The sequence below is a fragment of the Oryzias latipes genome, chromosome 9 (genome assembly GCF_053564925.1).
Source record: "Oryzias latipes strain Hd-rR chromosome 9, Olatipes_Hd-rR_3.1".
Classification (NCBI taxonomy): Eukaryota; Metazoa; Chordata; class Actinopteri; order Beloniformes; family Adrianichthyidae; genus Oryzias; species Oryzias latipes.
In genome coordinates, this window is record NC_136245.1 from 15,500,570 (window position 1) to 15,522,449 (window position 21,880).

Sequence of the window (21,880 nt, forward strand, 5' to 3'; positions counted from 1 at the left end):
ACCCCTTAAGTACAATGAAACTGGACTGTAAAAGAAAGTCAGTCCTATTTCCACTCAACTACATGGTACATGGTAAATGCTGTGTATGTTCACGTATTACCTTCCCGTACAGTCTAAATACACACTTGGTCTTCTGACCTTACCAAATGAGACAATGCTAACTTGTTGGTAAGGGTAAAGTAACTGCATTGTAAAAACATATTCTGGCCTGATTACTTCTTGTAACATGTGGCAAATTTAAAACAACAATCTTTAATATGATGCACTTCTGCAGCATACTAAGTGTAATCACAATTACATTTCTTTAAAGTTCTCAACAGTACAGTAAAAAGGAGAATTCTGAAGAACACATTATTTTTCATATTATTTATCTTTTTTTCCAGAGTTTGGTGTTGTTCCAGGAATGATTCGCAATCCTTAGCATAGCTCATGAGTTTGTCACTCACCGTGAAAACAGGAAATTTCAAGCATTGCAGTCAAAGCAATAAAGAACTCGTAGAGATTTATCAAACTCAATACAGAATCATCAAAGTCGTTATGCTTTTTACGTTCATTTGAGCTTGTATTGTGATTTTTCTTGCAGTTACAAACCCTGAAGAAGTCCTCCACCCTTACCAAACTCTACTGAAGGAATTTCAACAGACAAAAAGCACAACCCTGACATGTCGCCAGTGTAATATAGACAAAACTACAATAGATTTGACTGCTACAATTGCAGAAATGACTTTGGCTGGAGAAGGTGATGATCTGGGGCCACTGTTTTCACAGTGGGTGACAACTAGTGAGTTAATCAAAGGAGTATGAATCATTCCTGAAACAACACCAAACTCTGGAAGAAAAGATAAATAATATGAAAAAAATCGGTTCTTTGAAATGCTCCTTTTTAACTGTTTTGTTGAAAACTTTAAACAAATGTCATTGTGATGACACTTTGTATGCTGCATAAGTGTATCATATTAAAGATTGTTGTTTTCACTGCTGTCTTGTTTCTCTTTAAATTTACCACATGTTACAAGAAGTAATCGGGCCAAAATATATTTTTACAATGCAGTTACTTCACCCTTACCAACAAGTTAGCATTGTCTCATTTGGTAAGGTCAGAAGACCAAGTGTGTATGTACACTGTACGGGAAGGTAATACGTGAACATACACAGCATTTACTACTGAAAGTACCATGTATTGGTATTCTTTTAAAGTCCAGTTTCATTGTACTTAAGGGGGTAAGTACCAAATAATATTCAAGTGAACATACCCAGCATTTAGTAGTGAAAGTACTGTGTAATAAAGTGGAAATAGGGCTGACTTTCTTTTAAAGTCCAGTTTCATTGTACTTAAGGGGTAAGTACCAAGTAATATTCAAGTGAACATATCCAGCATTTACTACTGAAAGTACCATGTAGTTGAGTGGAAATAGGGCTGACTTTCTTTAACTGTCCATAAATACACAATAAGTACCATATAAGTACCGAGTAGACACAAAACAGTGCCATGTAAGTACCCAGTAAGTCCCATAAAAAGTATCATGTAAAAACACTGTAAGTACCCAATAAATTCCATAAAAGTACCATGTAAATACCCTAGAAGTACTCAGTAGTTAAACAATAAGTACCATGTAAATACCACTTAAGTACACTGTAAGTACTGTACTGTAAAATAAAGTGTTACCTCATTGGAACAAACAAAACAAAACACAACCAATAACAAAAGATGGAAAACCTTAGCCAAAAGTAGAACTGCACCTTCTGCAGTCATTACATGCTGAATGGAGTGGGCTCTTGTTGGCTGAAATGGGTACATTATTGACTTCTTGATGAGGCTTATTAGCCTCTAGAAGAAAAAGTGACCATCTAATCCACAATCAAATGACCAGTGACAAAACACCATTTGGAGACCTCCAAATGACTTCACCAAATCACAAATTAGGGTGAGTGATCACATATTTTCAAGGAAGTCCAAATCAATTGCTATCTATTTCTGTCTGGGGGAATTTTTGCTTAATGGGGATGCAAGCCTTTTACTGGGTAAGTGGCTTTCTAAAGGTTCCCTTATGCAATTTTATTAGATTAGCTTTAAAGCATTCCTGCGCTAACTGACGAAGCTGCTACGTTCAATCTTGATATTTACAAAATCTACTTTAATTAAGGTGATCAAATTAGGGGATTTACTACAGAAAACAACTGTCTGTTTAACAAATGTAAGATAGTTATTTGTTTTCAAATGGAACAGGATGCCAAATTAGCTAAAAGAATGAATAATGTCCTGCAGCAAAATAATTTGTTCAAAAAGGAGGAACTTTAGACTGTCCAGATCATCTAATTTTCTGTGTTTCTTTAAATCAACCTTTATTGTGTGAACCAAATCAAAATTAAAACCTTTTTTTTTAAACTATTTTCCACCGCAAAAGCAAATCTATCTGAATTAAATTTTTAAATATTGCAAGTTGTGGCTATCAAAAATATAACAGATCTTTGGAATATAGTAAAGTTCCAAGCCCTGGGTGCTCCGGTTTTTCTTAGCTTTATTCAGACGGTGATTATAGTTTTGTTGTCAATGTACTACACTGTGAAACCCCTGAATATATGTTTTTATACCTGTTAATAGTGATTTTGATTGGGTTACCATGTCAGATGTACCATTGAGACCATAGGGGAACACAACAATTGACTTGATACCCTCAGTATCTACTGCTATTTAAAACACGCTCCTTTTGCTTTGACGTATGTTTTTATGCTCTCTATGGTAAATGTGGTTCTGGGAAAATGCCCCTTTAGTGCTCTTTTATATCCCGGTGTTGTCCCAAACTGGTCTGACTAAAAACTCTGCATTTCACAGACTGCAACAATCGCCTCTTACCTTGATGTCTCGCCCAACTGAGTAAACCGACGTCTCCAAATTCAAACACTTGGACTTTGCACATTAGAAAAGGGAAAAATTTCCGGGCTTCACTAGTTGTAAATGATTGACCCAAACCCAATATGGCACAACAGTCTCATTACTTTTGTAAGGTCACTCCACATATAAAAACTAAAAATAATGAATATAAATGAATAAAAAATGTAATGAAATATTTTTAAACAATTTAAACCTTTTTTTTTGTCTAAAAACAAAATTATTACCAAGTTCCCCTATGTTAAATTCTGTGTGTCAACAGGTCTCCCCTCTCACTGCTTTGACCTGTTATGTTTGTCTAGTGTTTGTGTGACTAAACCTGTCCCTTCAGCTGTATTACAGTCAAAGAAGACCTGCTGAGGCATATTTTCATCTAGTTGGATTCCCTTACACAACAATGCAATATGAGTTTAAAACAAGATCAAAAAAAGATTGTCCCTTTTAAATTACTTCATGAAGCTTTTGAAAGTACAGGCCGGACCATTACTGACTTCTGTGCATACTTAAGCAATAATTTACACAATTCAATTAAGCTATACTAACAAAATTACGCTCAAGCTTTACTGAAACACTGGCATTACATGAATATATACGCAGGTCACGCCTCCTGACAGTTGCTTGATTCTCTAACAGTTATCACATATCACTGTTGTAATTAGATAAAAGTAAGACAAAGAGTATAAAGACAAATGTATTAACCTACCAGCTGCATTAGGATGTGCATCTCCTTGAGAAGAGAACTTGAAAGCCTCTTTGTACATTGTCCAAAACACCAGCAGGCGACAGACGCTTCCCTGTGATGAGGTTTATTATTATTACCGCAATCCATGTCGATCAAATAAATTATTTCATTCTGAACCTATTATCCTAATTAGTTCAAATCAAAGGCTTGCTGCTCTGTTCTGTGAAACAGTGCCACGTGTCAGTAGGGTATCTTCACATGGATTGCACACAAAAAAGGTGGCCTCCTTAAGTATCTTACATTGTTTTACTATTACACTCGTAAAAAAGCATAAAACATTTGATATGATAATCCAAGTGTGTTTTAAAGGGACACTTGGATGTGTTTGGCTGCTAGTAGTATGCTTTCCTGTTAATGAACACAAAAAATTGAACCAAATCAAGCTATCACTGGGTGAGATGGTGTACTCTGTGCTGGACAAGTACCGTTAGTTGGTTTATTAAATATGTATATATTATATATTTTTGCAATTAAAATCAACAAAACTTCATTTTCTGTCATTGTGATGTTTGTATATTTTATCTTGTGGTACAAATATGTATGTTTCTTTAAATTATGTTGTAAGTTAAGATTCAGGAGTGCATTTAGAGTAACTTGTAGTCACTGGTATCTTAATGGAACTGTTTCTGTACTTTCATGCCAGCTACAAAAGCCATGGATAAAAGAAGGTATGAAACACTTTATTGGAATCCTTAACAGTCTCAGACCAAATAATCTTGACTTGTGGAGTTCCCTAGAACTCCATTCCAGAACCTCATATTCAATCTATACACAATTCTTCTGGCTGCACGGTGGAGCAGTGGTTAGCACTCTTGCCTCACAGCAAGAAGGCCCCTGATTCAAGTCCCGGCTGGAGGACATGAAAAACACAACATCAATGGGGGACCTTTCTGTGTGGAGTTTGCATGTTCTCCCCGTGCATGCGTGGGTTTTCTCCGGGATCTCCGCCTTCCTCCCACCGTCCAAAAACATGCTACATAAGTTGATTGGCAACTGTAAATTGTCCAAAGGTGTGAGTGTGAGAGTGAATGGATGTGTGATTGAGGATATTCCACCCTGCGACAGACTGGCGACCAGTCCAGGGTATCCCTTGCCTACGCCCAAGTGGCCGGGATAGGCTTCAGCAACCCCGTGACCCCGAAAGAGAATAAACGGTTAAGAAGATGAATGAATGAATGAACACAATTCTTCTAGGGCTGCTGATATACAGCAAATACATGCTGACACAATTATGCAGATGACATGCTAGTTTACATATCTCTCAGTCCAGACAAATAGGCAACATGAGACTCCCTATGTCACTGCTTCTTACAGATTTGTGAGTGACTGGGAAATGTTTTGCGGGAAACCACAGACCAGACTGAGATATTTATCTTTCATCCAGATTAACAAATAAAATATACTGACAGTCGCCTTGAGTCTTTTTCTTGAAAATCTACAAGTCAGGTTAGAAATTTGGCTGTAAACATGGAATCAGACAGTACATTAAATCTATAATATCATCATCGGTTTACCATCTTGAATTCACAGCGAAAATCTGAGTATAGTTGTCTAAATCACACATAGAAAGACTTAATCATGAATTTAACTATTGCCAATTAGACCAGTGTTCTTCAACCGGTGTGCCGCGGCAAACTTTTGTGCCGTGGGATTGGTCAGGGGTGCCGTGGAAAATTACCCATTTTCACTGATCTAAAAACATTTGCCATCTCCAGGATATCAGCTCTGTGTTCATCCAAACAGGCCCTGATAAAACACTGAGTATTAAGGAATATGAACGATCGTAAAATAAAATTTTCTTTGTGTTTATTTGATTCTATCAATGACACTATGATAAGAATGACGGTACCGCAATTTAGCCACAGCTTCAGCCCTGTTTTCAGAAAGGTTACGCCCCTTTAAATGTCTCCACCAATTATTCTTGGAGGCTTAATCATTCGTCATCAGTCAGACCAATCAGAAGTGGTTAAATTCTTCACTTCCTTGTTCGGATTCTGCTCATAAAGTCTCTCATTTCCAACAAAAACATTAGCTAAAGCTCGTCTTTAGTGGTATAGCTTTCCGTGGAATCCGGTGTCAGCCTGTGAAACAAGTGAACAAAACCACAAAGCTCAGAGAAGCGAGTCTGTCTTTCATCGGCGGCGGCAGTTCTTGCACTACATCTCCCATGATGCGTTGGGTTAAAGTGACAGCGTCTCAGCATACAACGAGTCTTCCCTGTCAAATGTCTTGAAACCACAACAAACACACATCAAACAGTTTTTGAATCTTCTTGATGAAATCAGAGGTCAACTGTTTAGTTCTCCTTCAAGGTTTGTGTTTTTTATTGACAGCCAAACATCCCAGTGTTTGGTCCAAGTCATCTTTCTAACTGAAACATTTTTCTAATAAGGTCTGGATCATTTTATATGTTAAATTTAAGAAGAAGTAATAACAACATTAAGGAAACAGGATAAAGGTGAAGTGGCCAACAGACACAATTAAACTTAATTGAATTAATTTAATAATCTAAAAGGAAATACAATGTTTTTGTTAAAGTTTTCAAGACTTCTTCTTTGATTAAGACAAGAGAAAAACTAATAAAACTTCGACATGTTCACTTTTTGTGTAGCTACAGAAAGCATAAATATAATGTTAGTCTTTCTGTGTAAATGTTATTAAACATATTGTGATCACATAATTGCTCAAAAATTATAGTTGCCTTTGCACAAACATTGAAAAAAATATTCAAAATAAAGAAATCCCTATTTACATAGAATATATTTGTTTTTTTGTGACGTTACATAAAATTGAATGTTAATAAACTGGAGGGAAAAAACAACTACCAGGGTATAATTACAAATAATTTAGTTGAAAATTAATACAGAAAACTAACTTAACTTTTATTACATCTTTTAGAAAAAAACAGCTGCAACTTCCAGCTTTTTCTGCCACATTCATCACAAAAATGCATGTGAGATTGCGAAGGGACATCAATACAGACTTTTTTCAATTCTTGGATGCAGGTGTGACGCAGGATTTTTGTCAAAGATAAAGTGTGCCTTGGCTAAAATTTTTTGAAAAACACTGGATTAGACCACTGTAACAGTCTGATCTAACTACTCGCTAAATATGTTATAAAACTGCTACAATTCATCCAGAGAGCTGCACAAGTCCTGAATAAAACCAGGACCGCATCAGTGCTGTCCTCAGGTCTTTGCACTGTCATTCAATTTTAAATCAGCTTTATGTGTGGCTTTCCACCAAATTACTTAACTAAGATGTTGGTCCTAATGGAACCACTTTGGAATCTGGGAATTCCAGGGAAACATCTTCAGCTGATCGTGGTGACCAGAGTCAGGTCTCAACAAAGTGAAGCAGCATCTTAGCCTTTATAACTTAGAGTATGAGAGCTAATAGCCCTTTATCTGTCCTCTCCTCCTCTAATCCTGCCTTAAAAAATGTGTTTTTTTGTTTATTTTTAACATGTTCTTGTGGCATTTTCCTGATGATGGAAAACAGATATTTAGATGAATAAGCTTAACCCCCCCCCCCCCCCCCCCCCCCCCCCCCCCCCCGTGGACCGCCAACTTAACGTGGTGGGGGAGTTTGAGAGATCGAGTGATCCCCAGAGGCTAAGCTGTCGGGGGCTTAAGCCCCTGGTAGGGTCTCTCATGGCAGACAGGTCCTGGGTGACTCTTTGACAAAAAAAGAGTGGTTCAGAAGCCCCTGATGAAAAGAAAAATCAAGGACCCAATTAAGTCCCCCAGTTTGGCATCACCGGGGCCCCACTCTGGAGCTAGGCCTGGGGTTGCGCCTGGTGACCGTGGCTCTCCCCACGGTCCCCGGTTGGGCTCAGCCCGAAGGACTGACGTGGGACCACTCTCCCATGGGCCCACCACCCGTAGGTGACCTCAAAAGGGGCCGGGGGAATGTGGTTTGGATGGTAGTCAAAGGAGAGTGCCTCAGTGGCCCAAACCCAAACAAGTGTGCATTGAGGCAGTTTACAGCCAGTGTGAAGTGGCTGGGATGAGGCTCAGCACCGCTCGGCCTTTGTTCTCGACCAGAGAAAGGTAGTTTGCCATCTCTCGTGGGTGGAGTGTCCCTGCCCCAGGTGGAGGATGGATGGATGGATGGAAACTTAAAACTGTATTTCTGGGTTTTTCTTCATTCAAATCATTAAAAATCAGGAGCAGATAAAAATGCTGTTTGAAAAACATTTTATCTGTGTCATAGAATGGGTGGGCCACAAGCTCCCTACTCTGCTCCTTTCTGATTCATTCAGTTCTAGACAATCCATGTACGTCTTCATTTTCCTCAATCGAGCTGGGATTTGGCTCAAAACTGTAAGGCTAGATAGCTCCAATATTCCTCGCCATTTTTGTTGCACCAGTAATGGTAGGTTGGGAGTTTGAAAGGGTGAAAACCAGCGGGAGAAGGTGTACAGAGAGCTCTCAGCAAAGGGAAGGGAAAAGGCAGAACAGGGGGCTTTGCGATATCTTTAATATGACTTGTGTTAAACAAGTGAACTTTCTTCACCCTGCCAACATGTTTCTTTTGTCTTATATTAACCTTTAAGTTACAAGATCCATAATGTTTTGATATCCATGCAATTCTTTCAGATGAGGTAAGAAAAATAAACAAATTATTGTACTGTTATCTGGATTTGTATTAATTTAAGTTTTGTTAGTATTTCAGTGGACCGATCTCTACTTACAGACATTAAAGGTTTATGTTACTTTTGATCAAAATGCAACTCCAAAGAAATGGCATTGTACAATGAATATGATACATGTGTTTGTGAAATATAATTTTAGGAAAGAAAACTACCTCCTTAGGATTTTGTTTTATTTTTATTTTTTGCAGGAATCTCACTTCTCTCCTCTACTGAAACATCTCACATCATCACCACCACCCACCTAACACATGCAAAATTCCACCAACGCTGACATGTCAGTGTGATGATGATGCACTCAAACAGGCTTGGTTATTTAAAAAAAAAAAAGTTTGAATTTTGTAGAGAAATTAAGCTCAGATTGTCATTCCAAAAGATGAAATAGAAACTAAATAGAGACTCAGTCTAGACAATATAAAAAAAGAGCTACACCTGCTGAAATGCACCATCCATCTAATTATGAAAAAGGTGATGATGAGAATCTGAAGTTTGCAGAGCAGAACCACATGCAAAGTGTGGAAACAGTGTTTTAATGTGTGACATCTCACACTGAAGATTCTGGGGGTAACAGGAGGGATGGCGGTGGCAGGTGTCTGCAGGGGTGCAGCCCCTGAGAAGTACAGCTGGTATTTGGAGAAGGTTCATTAAGACTGAGATTTCTTTTTTCACCTTTTGTTTTATGTACACTTTATGATGCATGTCTGTTCATGTCGACCCCATAAATTGTGAATCATTGTGCAAAATATCCCACATGAATTATCTTAACAATAGTGTAGTCATCAGTGGAAGACAGATGAGCCCCTGGATCAAAAATTATGCCTCTGTGAAAAACTTCAATGAGAAAAAAAAACACAAAAAAAAGGTTGTTTTTTATGTGTAAAGGTCATTTCTGTGGGCTGTAATTTGCTGACACTAGTCCAGGGACCAAAGATGGAGATTTTGTGTAGCCATCCCTGGAGTAATAATATTCCTATCTCAACCTGGGAAATCTACTCCACCCCAATGTAACCAGCGTGAACCTATTATGTGCTGTGCAGAAATCTGGAGGTTTCATTTCATTCATAACCCCTGTGTCCTCCTCCACCTTTTTTTTGTCTACAAAGTAAAAAAAAAGAAAAAAAGAAGAAAAAAAGGGGGACTTAGTGTGAATAGTTTATAATAACAAGCTTTAAAAAGGCTACCCTTAGTGCCCCCAAAAGACACTGCCTTTCAGGGCTCTGTGGTATCTTGCTTCTTTCTAATTAAAGGTCAGTTTGGCCGAGTCTCATTGTCGCCCCGGCTGAAAAAGTCCCGTGAATCACGTTGGCTTTTCCAAGTGCAATTTAATTTTCCTTTTTTGTCATCTGTTTTCTTGATTAAAGTCCTGCACTGTACAAATTGGGAAAAAAAGTATGAACTGTCAGGTTCATTGATTAAATGACCAAATTTCATAGGAGAAATAATGACACAAATACACAAATATGATTAAACAAAAGAAAGAACTTTGGGTGCAAGCCTTCTGAGATCCATTTCTGTGCTTTCAGGGATGCATGCTTAAATACATGCATGAATCTAAAGGATCCACAGACAAGTTCAGCTCATAAAAGTATATTCTTTGTTCGTCTCAATCAACCAACTCTTCTCCTGCTCAACTTGTGATTTAACATCCACACATACACTCCCATGCATTGGTGCATGCAGACCACACACACTGCACACACATGTACTTTTCTCCGTCTGGTAGGGAGTCTGGACTGCTCCGACTGACTGCGCCTCACTGCCCTTGTGCAGCGGTGTGCCAGTTGTGCCTTCCCCCATTGCTGTGAATGCCACCATCTGGTGTGCCACGTGGACATCATAATCTCCCCTTAATTACATTAGCAGTGCAATCAGTTACTGCATTACAAGGCCGGGCGAAGAGCTTTTAAATCTTGGAGGAAATCATAAATAATTGCACTAAGTACCCAGCGCCAGATGTGCGTGCCAACTTGGCTGGTATGAGATAAATAGTAACCTCAGAAACGATGTTCAGTATCCAGTCTGCAAGCAGTTTTTGGCCGGTGTGATCTTCCCGTCCTTTGCTCTCATCCACATCGTTGTCCTTTCCATTTGGATTCTTTCACTTTGTGTTAAGCCCCGCAGAGAGGCCGGGTTCCAATGTGTTCTGTCATCAACAGCACCTGTTGCTGCTGTATTTCCCTGCTCTGTGACTGATGGCACCCAGGAAATAGTTTGTAACGAGGCGCCATGTCTTGTCGCTATTCAAATTCATTACCACCTATTCTGTAACACTTGAGCACATAACTAGATCTTTTTCAGGCTGTGATTTCTGGGCAAAAATGAGCACAGCATTCCGAAAATGAGGCATTCTGCCTTTTTTCTCTGAGAAAATGTGCTGTGTTATACTTTTTCCCAGAGTTGCGCACCAAACCTGCAGAGAGTGCTGTAGCGGCCACCAAGACACAGAATTGTAATGAGCAGGAGATATTAAATGATCTTTTTTTCAAAAAGCATAATACTATTTATGTTGGTAATGATCCACATAATTCAGTAACACATACTGCAAAAGAAATAGGTAATGCTTTTATCTGGACCTTTGGGTCCCTTGCTGTGCATGTTATAAAAGCTGTGGTGATAAAGTATACTGCAGTCTGCTCTAAAGAGCTTTAATTGCAGGTAAAAGACTTGTAAAAGGACAATATCTCAGTGCTAAGTGCTGTTAAATGTTGCATTTTAAGGATCATGAAGTAAAACAAGTAAGAATGCTTTCCCAGATGATATTTATGACGGACATAAAAATCCAATTTAGGAATAAAGCTTGACATCCCCTCTTAAAGGACGGGACAGGACTTTACAGCTGCACTGCTCTTGTTTTTAGGGTCCATGCCAAAAGACCAGAAACTCAAGTGCATGGATGTTATTATCCTAATGGCAGTGTTAAAGCATCACCAAATTACCCTCACTGTTTAAAAAATTAAATTACATTAAAAAAAAAACTCCTTGGATGTCTCTCTCCCGCTTTTTTCCATGTGTTAACAATCCACACGTATGTTTTAAGATCCTGCAGACTGAGCTAAAGGTAGGTTTGACAACTGGATAAAACTATCAAAACTGAAAACAAGATCTTTTTGGGTTTGCTTTAAGTGTTGGAATAACATTGTAACAATTAAGAAAAAAAATCATGGTTTTAGTAAAGGGCTCTATATTTTCTTTTTGATTTGTATTTGTTGCTGTGATGGATGGGCTGCATGGTGATGTAGTGGTTACCACAGCGAGAAGGTCCTGGTTTCTGTGTGGAGTTTGCATGTTTGCAGTGAGACGTGCATGTGTGGGCTTACACCACCAGGGTTCGTGGGTTAACTGATTCAACTGAACTGTCCCTGGGTGTGATTATATAAGTGAGTGTGGCCCTGTGATAATAGTAGCTAGGATAGGCTCCAGCAACACCAAATGAGATGCAGTGGGTTCAGAAAATGGATGGATAGAATGGCAGATTGTTATACTTTTTAAAAATTAGTTTGTTAATAAAATCTTTCTTTGAAACTTTTTAAACAAGTATATATAAGCCTCAGTCACCAAATGTTATCTTCTGTCTGTTTTTCATTTTTGTATTATAGTTGTTTCAAAGGTCATGTCTTAACTTTCTGCTTAACCCTTTAGCTCCAGTGTTTACATTCTTTTGACTACCATAACTTCTCAACGTTTTTGCAATGAACATATTTAACATATACAGTGGATAAAAGTAGCCGTGCTCTGTTATTTGTAAAGCCCCTTTTCTCTCACGTCAGAATTATGTCAAAGAACGGGGGAAATTTAGGTGTTGGGAGCTGCATTTCCAGTGTTAAACAGCTGCGTTTTGGCCACAAAACAGAGGATATTTGTCTGTTTCATTATTTCTTAGAATATATTTTAATCTTAGATCTTATCTTAGATCTGTGTGCCTTAAAATGGCGTGTAAAAAAAAAGCATTTGAGTGCAATGTTTTTTTTTCTGCTTTATTTAAATAAATGAATTGATATATATATATATTAGATGAAAAAGTAAGTTCTGCAAATTAAGTAATCGTTGAACTTCCTAATCAATGATTTCAACCAAGTAAAAAGGGGATCAGAGTCTCTTTCTGTTTTGCTTTTTGCTTTATTTTTTCCATCATTGAAATAAGGAAAACCTTTTTAAATTATCTTAAACCTCCTACTATGTTAAATTTTGTTCTAGTGCACTTTCATGGTTTGTAGTGTCATTTAGAAATTCTGTTATTCAAGAACTTGAAACTGAAGATTTTCTCACAGAAAGAGTAGCGGATGAGTTTGTTGCATCCAGATCTGCCTCCATGTAAATAAGACATAAATCCACTACAGGCCCCCCGACAATCTATCACCCACAAGGAGATATTAATATTAAGGTGTACAATGTCAGTTTAAATTTTCTCACAATCTGGCCTTCAAAGTGCAATTTGAATGAATGGGTGTCTTTTCATCTAAACAATTTGAGGATAAAAACACAGCCAAGTGAAGAAAGAGAATTACAGATATTGACTAAATATGTCTTATCATTTATCATAATTTCTCTATCCACTTTGTCACGGCTTCAGCTTTTAAGCAAGATAGATGATTCAAGATGTCGTCCCCTCTTTTATACTCTGTGCTCCAGGAAGTGTGTCCAATATGGACTTACTTTGCCACTTTGTAATTCAGTTGGATTGCATTTGTCACTATTGAGGCTTTCTGCTTTCTCTGTGCGCTGCAGCAGGACATCTGGCATTCGGAACTTTAACCTGTATGGCAAAGGATGTATTTTATTAGCAGCAATAAATCTTATAAAAGACAAATATTTAGAGGGCAGTGAGTCATATTGCATTATACCTGTTTTAGTCGACTAAGCAGTTGATATATATTATTCAGGTTGTTTTTGAAGGCTTTCCAATGTCATTAAGGTGTCATTAAGGGGTGTTGCTTGGAAAAGTGTGGTATTTGCTACTCTGCGTCACAGTGGGCTTTTCTTTTTGCTGAGGTGGTCGCCTCAGCAAGGGCAACCGTTAATGTCAAGGGGGAAGTATTCCCAAATGATGAGGTGGCAGGTGGAAGAAGGTCCTGCTCCTGCACAGACACCCACAGCAAGAAAGTTCAGGAAAGTGCTGACTTCCCTATGAACCTAACTAGTATCAGCCATCTGCTCCCCTGCTAATTACTATTATGAAAAATAAACAATTTATTACTAATTAATCTCTAAAAAGGATGAGATCTATTGCTTGGTTTTTCTTTCAAATTTGAAATTAGGAAATCTCCAGGTTTTGTAAAAGCATGGAAAAAGAAGACATGAGAAAATTAGTCACTCAGTAGGAATGCAATGATACATTTTAGCAACCAGTCATTTCATATCATAATTTGTGGTAGACGATACGATTCATTGGTTTATTTTGAAGGATTCGTAAGATCTGATACACTAACCTCAAGTCGATCTAGGACAAAAAAATGAACCAGTGTGATTCTTGCAAGATAATCAAGTGTAAATGAAATATGTGTCCAAACAAACAAGTAAACAAGAATTAAAGGCAAATCATTCACATTTTAGTTTCATGAAGTTCAGCCCACAAAAAAAATCATTATACCACACAATTACATTTTAAAGTTGAAGACCCATTTGTTTTCATGCACCTAGATGTGTGGAATTTGTCCTCCACATTTGACCTACTGCATGGACACTGACACACTCAGGAACCATTTGGTGGTTTAACCCCCTTAATGCTGAGTGTAATGCAGGGAGGCACTGGGTCCCATTTTTGGAGTCATTGTTAGATATTACTCTGCCATGGATTTGAACTTGTGACCTTCTTGTCTCAGGGCAGACACTTTACCACAAAGCCACTGAGCACATATTGACTTGTAAAATTCACAGTGTTTCCACACTTTGGACTGTAATGCTGGATCGATCATTTTTGCTGCCATCACATGTGTGTTGTCTGCTGTGATGAGACTGGATCGTTTTTACATCATAGCCAAATAAACTTACTGTGTCACAATCCAAATATTTTCCAATATCGATAAAATCATTTTATTTTATTATAAAACAACTTTATTATGGTATTGGTCGAGTTGATTACCAACTTGCCCCAGACAGATTGATCTGGTTGGATAAATCGATTTATTGGTTGAGTCATATCATTGTTACACCCCTATTCATCAAGGTTTGTCCCATAGACTATTGTGATTTTTTAAATTATTTAACTTATGATCATTTACTCTGTTATGTTTTTGGATGTGTTGTTTGCTTTGGTGAGTTGATTTACTGGGAACATTTTATCTGAGCTAGCCAAGAAATCCTGGTTCACCAGGGAGCCGGGCATTTATAGGGCTATAAATAATCAATGACACTGAATCTGTAATATGCTGTAATGCTGTTTGTTAACTCCCTCATGCCACCCCTCCCCCAACTGGGATGGCGCTCAAACAATAGAGGGACCTGCCAAGGCTAATTGACGAAGCAGGAAAAACCTCCCTGTCGCTGCCTCAGTTAATTTCTACGTTTCTTTTATTGTCCATAACGTGTCACGTGGGGGAGGCACCATTCTAGGTTAACTTATGTTACTTTACATTGTGCGGACAGATCTGTGACTGATCAGACCATGTACAAACACAGATTAAGGTACTTAACGTGTACCTTTAGAGAAGCCATAAAGAGCTGAAAGATTGTTTGAAAAATTAAAAGTTGCTGCACATAAGAAGATTTCTCACAAATATACGATGCTTATAAAACACATTCAAGAAAAAAAATTCAAATCAGAAGGAAAACAAAAAAAATAAAAGAAGTGTAGCCGCATGCCGAGACGCACACTCCCACTCCAGATCTTCAAAGCATGATCCATGTTTTGGGTTACAACCCCCCAAACACCCACACAGAAGTCACCCATGAGCCTCTGATTTCCATTATTATTAATATCTGCCTGTTTAATTTTCAGCTCTGTCATAATGTGTCGGCCTAAACTACAAGAGACAATCCCTTATTGATTACTTTCCCAGCAGCCCCGGCGCATGCCCCAGCTGATCACGCCTCTCATGCACAGACATCTCATGCATTTCAGATAATAAGCTGCTGCTCTGGAGTTGAAGCAAATTGGATGTGCAGTCAGTCACTGTCCAAGTAAATCATGTTGCAGTCTGTCAACGCACAAGGCTTGGATTGTCATCCTGCACAAAAAAATCTATAAAAAAAGGACCTCAACATTATAGCACCTGCTGATGCTGAAGATCACATACCTTAAATTAAAGACATCACTGTCTAGTTTTGAAAATATTTAATAAAAATGTGTGCCGTTTGTTTTTTTCATTTAACAATTTGTGCATAACTGAGTGTACAGCTCCCACCAAAAACAGAAAAGCAATTTTGTTGAGTTTTTTGGCCAGTCAGTCCAGCCAAAGGACATGTTCTGCATACCAGAGGTGGTAAGCATCCAATACTCGCAAAAAGGATTAAGCTCCATGCACTTGTTACAGCGAGACTGCATTGCTCCAAAATCTATCTTTCCAAAACAATGCTGCCAATTTCACAACAAGAATGAAATAAAGCATCCTGTCATCTTCAACCTGGCTCCATTTGAAATTCAGCACATTCTTTACTAAAAAAAAAGAGAAAAAATCAAGAACAGAAGTTTTTATTTTATTTTTTTCGGAGTTGCACAGGAAAGCATGATTAATAATACATCAGGATTATAGAGCACAGCTTGTGCTGCACTGACTTTAATAAGTCCATGGAGGGAAAACAAACCCAGACAATGAAAACAACCACACTTGCTGCCTGAAAAACATCTGCATTTAAACTCCAGTAAATCCACACAGCCCCCTCAGAGCAGAGCCCCACTTTTCTGTTTGTTAATGAAAACATCCTTTAATGGCTCTCATATTTAATTATTAATTTCCTGTGTTTCAGAACCAGCACAGAATAATGTTTAGGTTCAGGAAGCACACCTTCAGCTACCATGGTTCGCCACAGAACCCTGAGAAGTAGAATAATTGGCACCCCAGCGTAGGAATCCCTGTGTTTCGTTCCAGCTGGTTAAAATATGGATGATATTGTTTTCATCCCAGAGCTTTTATTGAGTTCTGCTCAAGCCGTGCAGTGTAATCTTCTCACTTTGACCTTTTCTGGAATGTGGAAAAAGTAAATAAAAAAGGAGTTGATGTTTTGCCCCTGTTAGCAGAGAAGCTGAGCAGCACAGTGGCTGTTGGGCGTCTTTAGGAGTCCAGACTCGGAGAAGTGTGTGGTTACCTGAGCAGGAATGGAGAGATACTCCTTTGTTTTCTGCAGAAGATGAAGGAAAAGGATGGATGATGGGGAACAAGTGTACATTTATTGACAGCTGTGATCCTGTGTACTGTTCAGCATCTTTCTCTCTGTTGGCACATTTCTTTTGCAGACAAGACTAAAGGCTGTCGGCCATGAAACATTTTATTCTGTTATGTTCAGAAATACCTTTTTTTCAAAGTAAAAGCATGCCTCTGTTATTTAAAAACAAGTGGTTGAGCAAAAGGTGCAAAAGAGTAAAAACTTAGTGTACTTAGTGTAAAAGAGTAGTGTAAAAGAGTAAAAACTTAACAATGCAACAGTAAAATCATACTTTTAAGCATGTACAGCAGGAAGATGTAATGATTGTGGTGTAAACTCTACAAAATTAAGTGCATTTCGATTGTATTTTTACATCTAAGTCTATCAAATGTCAATTTCTATATTAATAAAATAATAAGAAAAAGACTCATTTTGGACGTTTTTTTTTTTTACCTCAATCATTTACACATGTGATCAATACCCAGATTACCCTGAAAGAACCACTGAAACAACTTTAAATCACTTCTAACCAATACAATTGTTGCCTATCAAAGCTTTTAGATATTTTTTGTGTCCTTTGCTGTATACATCCTCATCTAAATTCATATCTCCTAATGTTTGGAAGTTAAAATTATCATCATAAGAAGAATAAAATAATAATTTTAGGAAAACCTGAGGTTTTCTGAAAAAGGGCACACACCATAAACTATGTTATACCGTTAAATTACCCCGGATGTTCTAAATAAACTAATGGAAATAACCTTTCAAATCCCTTCATCCATTTTCTAAACCACTTACCTTATTCAGAGTATAAGTCACATTTTGTTTTGCATAGTTTTGCCAGGGGTGCGACTTGTACTCAAGTGAGACTTATATGTAATTTAAATAAATAAATAAATAGCAACAACCGCTAGAAGACATTGTAGGTGTGTGTATCAGTATTTGTTACTGACATCATTGCAGAAGATGTTACGGGAACCAAGGGAGGAACCCAGGTGCAGGACAACAACAAGTCGGCGTAACGTGGAAACAGGCTTTTAATGCCAAGAGCACACTCGAACATGGAGCATGAACGAAAACGCTACGACAACCACAGAAACAAACAGAGCAGCTTAAGAAGGGAACCTAATCAGAGAGAACATGAGCACCAGCTGTGAAAACACCGGGGACAGGTGAGGGAGGAGGAGCCAGCAGGAGGGTTGCGGCTGAGCAGCAGGGCCATCCATGACAGAACCCCCGTCCCTAAGTCCGGCTACTAGACGGACCCCGACGAGGCTGATCCGGATGGAGGCGATGGAAACGGGCGATCATCGAGGGGTCACAGATGTGACGTTCGGGCACCCACTGCCGATCTGCCGGACTGTAACCCTCCCAGTCGATTAGGTACTGAATACCCCGTCCGACCCTCCTGGAGGCGAGAATCTCCTGGATAGTGTAAACCGGACCACCGTCTACCATCCGTGGAGCAGGAGGAGGAGTGGGAGCGGCCTGCAGGGGGGAGTCCTGGGCAGGCTTCAACTTGCTGACGTGGAACACGGGATGCACCTTCATGGAGCGAGGCAGGTCCAGTCTTACAGCCACAGGATTGATGACACGGGTGATGGGAAACGGACCAATGTATCTGGGGTGCAGTTTCCTGGGACCACCCCGCAAACGGATGTCAGATGTGGACAGCCACACCCTGTCTCCCACCTTGTAGTCAGGAGCGGCAGATCGCCTACGGTTGGCCACCGTAGTGAAACGCTCCTGGTTCCTTAGGAGCTCCAGCCGGAACCTGCTCCAGGTGCGACGACACTGTCTCACGAACGCCGCCGGTCCCGAGGAGGATGCCAATTGCTCCTGGTGTGGAAACAAGGGTGGCTGAAAACCATAGGCGGCCTGAAAAGGAGAGTACCCCGTAGAGTTAACCAGGGAGTTATGGGCGTACTCAACCCATGGGAGTTGCGAAGACCAGGTTCTGGGGTTCCTCCCGCACATGGCACGCAGCGACGTCTCCAGGTCCTGATTGTACCTCTCTACCTGGCCGTTGGTCTGAGGATGGAATCCAGAACTCAGACTGACCTTGATCCCTTGGAGGTTGCAGAACTCCTTCCAAAAGGCGGCGATGAATTGTGGGCCCCGGTCCGACGTGATGTTCTGAGGAAGTCCATGAAGGCGAAACAGGTGGCGCGAAACCAGGATAGCCAGTTCTTTGGCTGAAGGGAGTCTCTGCAGGGGTATGGCGTGGGCCAACTTAGAAAACCGGTCAATGATTGTGAGAATAACGGTACTACCTTGTGAGTTAGGTAATCCGGTAATGAAGTCCATGGAAACGTGGGACCAAGGTCTAGACGGCACAGGTAGAGGGTGAAGTAGCCCAGCTGGGGGGGTCCTGGGGGTCTTGACACTGGCACACACATGACAGGCTGACACAAAAGCCCGTATGTCAGAGGACATAGAGGGCCACCAGAAACGCTGGGCAATAAGGAACCCAGTCCTCGTAATACCAGGATGGCAGGCCAGTCTGGAAGAGTGCCCCCACTTTAACACCATGGTGCGAAGAGTTGAAGGCACATAGAGTCGGCCCTCCGGACAGCCCGCGGGGATGGAGGAAGGATCTGGGACGGATGTCTGTACCTTTTGCTCCAGCGACCAGCGGGTGGTCCCTAGCACCATGCGCGAGGGAAGTACAGGTGCGCCTTCAGCAGGTCTCTCCTCCTCCTCCAGTTGGTACTGACGGGAGAGTGCGTCCGGTTTGACGTTCTTACTCCCCGGTCGATAGAAGAGGGTGAAATCGAACCTGTCGAAGAACAGAGTCCACCTCGCCTGGCGGGGAGAGAGGCGTTTAGCAGACCGGATGTATTCAAGGTTCTTGTGGTCCGTCCAAACCAGAAACGGCTGCTCAGCCCCCTCCAACCAGTGGCGCCACTCCTCCAGGTCCACTTTCACAGCCAGCAGTTCTCTGTTCCCTATATCGTAATTTCTCTCCGCAGGAGTGAGCTTGCGGGAGAAATACGCGCAGGGATGAACTTTATTATCGGACGCCTTCTGTGACAACACAGCCCCCACACCTGACTCAGACGCATCCACCTCCACAATGAATTGTTTGGAGGGGTCAGGCTGAGTCAGTATAGGGGCTGCAGAGAAACGTCTCTTCAGCTCACAAAAAGCTCTCTCAGCTTCTTCGTCCCAAACAAAATGCATTTTATCAGACGTAATCCTATGAAGGGGTGCAGCAACGCCACTGAAACCTCTGATAAAACGCCTATAAAAATTGGCGAACCCCAAGAAGCGCTGAAGTTGCTTCCTACCAGAGGGAAGCGGCCACTCCAGAACGGCCTGAACCTTGGAGTTGTCCATCTGGACCTGGCCCGGAGAAACCACATACCCCAAGAACCGAATCCGCGTAGTGTGGAATTTGCATTTCTCGGCCTTGCAGTAGAGGTGGTTCTCCAGAAGGTGCTGGAGGACGGCTCTGACGTGCTGCACATGTGAATCTAGGTCAGGGGAAAAAATCAAAATATCGTCCAAGTACACAAACACAAATTTGTTCAGCATATCCTTCAGAACATCATTAATCAAGCATTGAAACACTGCGGAGCATTTGTTAGCCCAAAGGGCATGACAAAATATTCAAAATGTCCGCTAGGCGTGTTAACCGCAGTCTTCCACTCATCGGCCTCTCTCACACGAACCAGATGATATGCGTTCCTGAAATCCAACCTAGAAAAAATATGTGCCCCGCTTAGCAGGTCAAACGCAGTGTGCAGCAGAGGTAAGGGGTAGGTGTTACGCACAGTGATCTTGTTCAAACCCCTGTAGTCAATGCAGGGCCGCAGGCCCCCTTCCCTCTTGCCCACTAAAAAGAAGCCCGCCCCAGCAGGCGAGGAGGAAGGTCTAATGAGCCCCGCCTGTAAACTCTCCCGCAGATACGTGTCCATGGCCTCTCTTTCAGGCGGTGATAAGGGGTGTATATGACCCTTAGGGGGTTGGGTCCCTGGCAGAAGGTTGATGGCACAGTCATAGGGGCGATGGGGAGGTAGAGATTTGGCACGTACCTTACAGAACACAGAACTTAAATTATGATAGGCGGAAGGAACTTTACTAAGGTCTGGGGGATCCGGGGGCCGCTGTACCTCAACAGAAACTCGGGCTGCAGCCGTAGAAAGGCAGTTTAGTAGACAAAAGGGGCTCCAAGATAGAAACCGCCCTGTAGCCCAATCAATGTGCGGTTGATGCCTGCATAACCAAGGGAACCTTAGAATTACAGGGGGTGATAGAGCCTCAACAACATGAAAAGTCAAAGTCTCCGTGTGGTTTCCCGAGACAGTCACAGAAACCATAACGGTGCGGTTACTAACCTCGTGTATTACAGACCCGTTTATGGCATGGATCTCCAATGAATGTCTAATTCCTTTGTTTTGATCTTATTTTTTTTGGATTCCAAATTGTGTTATTTAAGTGAAACTGCTTTTCTTTGTGTTTTGATTTTTCTTTTTCAAAGGTTCGAGGGGTATCATAAGTCTCTCCACCAGATCCCCATCCGAACCCGAGTCTATAAGAGTTTCAAACTCCTCCTGGGCCCCGGCAAATGCTACTAAGACTCTGGTTGATGGACGAGAGGACGAGGAAAAAACAGTATTGCGGCTCACCAGTCTCCTCATTGCTGGGGAGCCCCTGGCGTTTCCCAGGCAATGACGCACCATGTGTCCAGACTGTCCAGAGTAGAAACATAGACCCTCTCGCTGGCGACGCCGATGTTCAGCCGTGGAGAGCCGGCCTGCTCCTAGCTGCATGGGCTCCGGGGGAGGGATGGAAACCGACGCGGAGGGCTGGATAGAGGCGGAGACGGATCCTCCGGAAGCGATGGGCGGAGCCCGGGGTGACCGCGTCGCTTCCGACCACGTTCCCTCATCCTCCGGTCGATGCGACCCGCCAAGTCGATCAGCTCCTCCAGGTCCTCCGGAAGCTCCCTAGCCGCCAGCTCATCCTTCAGAGCGTCGGACAGCCCCCGAAGGAAAACGTCAGTAAGAGCCTCCTCTGGCCAGCGGGTACTGGCAGCCAAGGTCCGGAACTCCACCGCGTAGTCCGAGACGCTGCGGGAACCCTGCTGGAGGCTGAGAAGTTCCGAAGCGGCGGCTCGGTGAGGTGTGGTGGGGTCGAACACCGTTAGTAGCCGGGCGGAAAAGTCACGAAAGGAGCGTCTCAGCTCCGATCTGCGTTCCCACTCCGCCAGTCCCCATCGTTTGGCTCTTCCGGTGAGGTAGCTCAGAGCAAACGCCACCTTGGTCTGTTCGGAGGGGAATTCACATGGATT

The 21,880-nt window shown here is 41.3% G+C and overlaps 1 protein-coding gene across 3 annotated transcripts in view; it reads right to left on the reverse strand.

Annotated features, from left to right (window-relative positions):
- Positions 1–21,880, reverse strand: part of mvb12bb (multivesicular body subunit 12Bb) — an 89,493-nt gene that overhangs the window by 39,324 nt on the left and 28,289 nt on the right. Inside the window, exon 1 of one of the 3 annotated variants that reach the window (XM_078952731.1) lies at positions 3,594–3,684. The exons of 1 other annotated variant lie outside the window; for it this stretch is intronic. In XM_078952731.1, the coding sequence (XP_078808857.1) occupies positions 3,594–3,614 (21 nt within the window). In that variant the 5' untranslated portion in view covers positions 3,615–3,684. Of the gene's footprint in view, positions 1–2,854; positions 2,934–3,593; positions 3,685–21,880 lie in introns of those variants that run through there. One more of the 3 variants, XM_023958624.2, reaches the window with a different exon arrangement.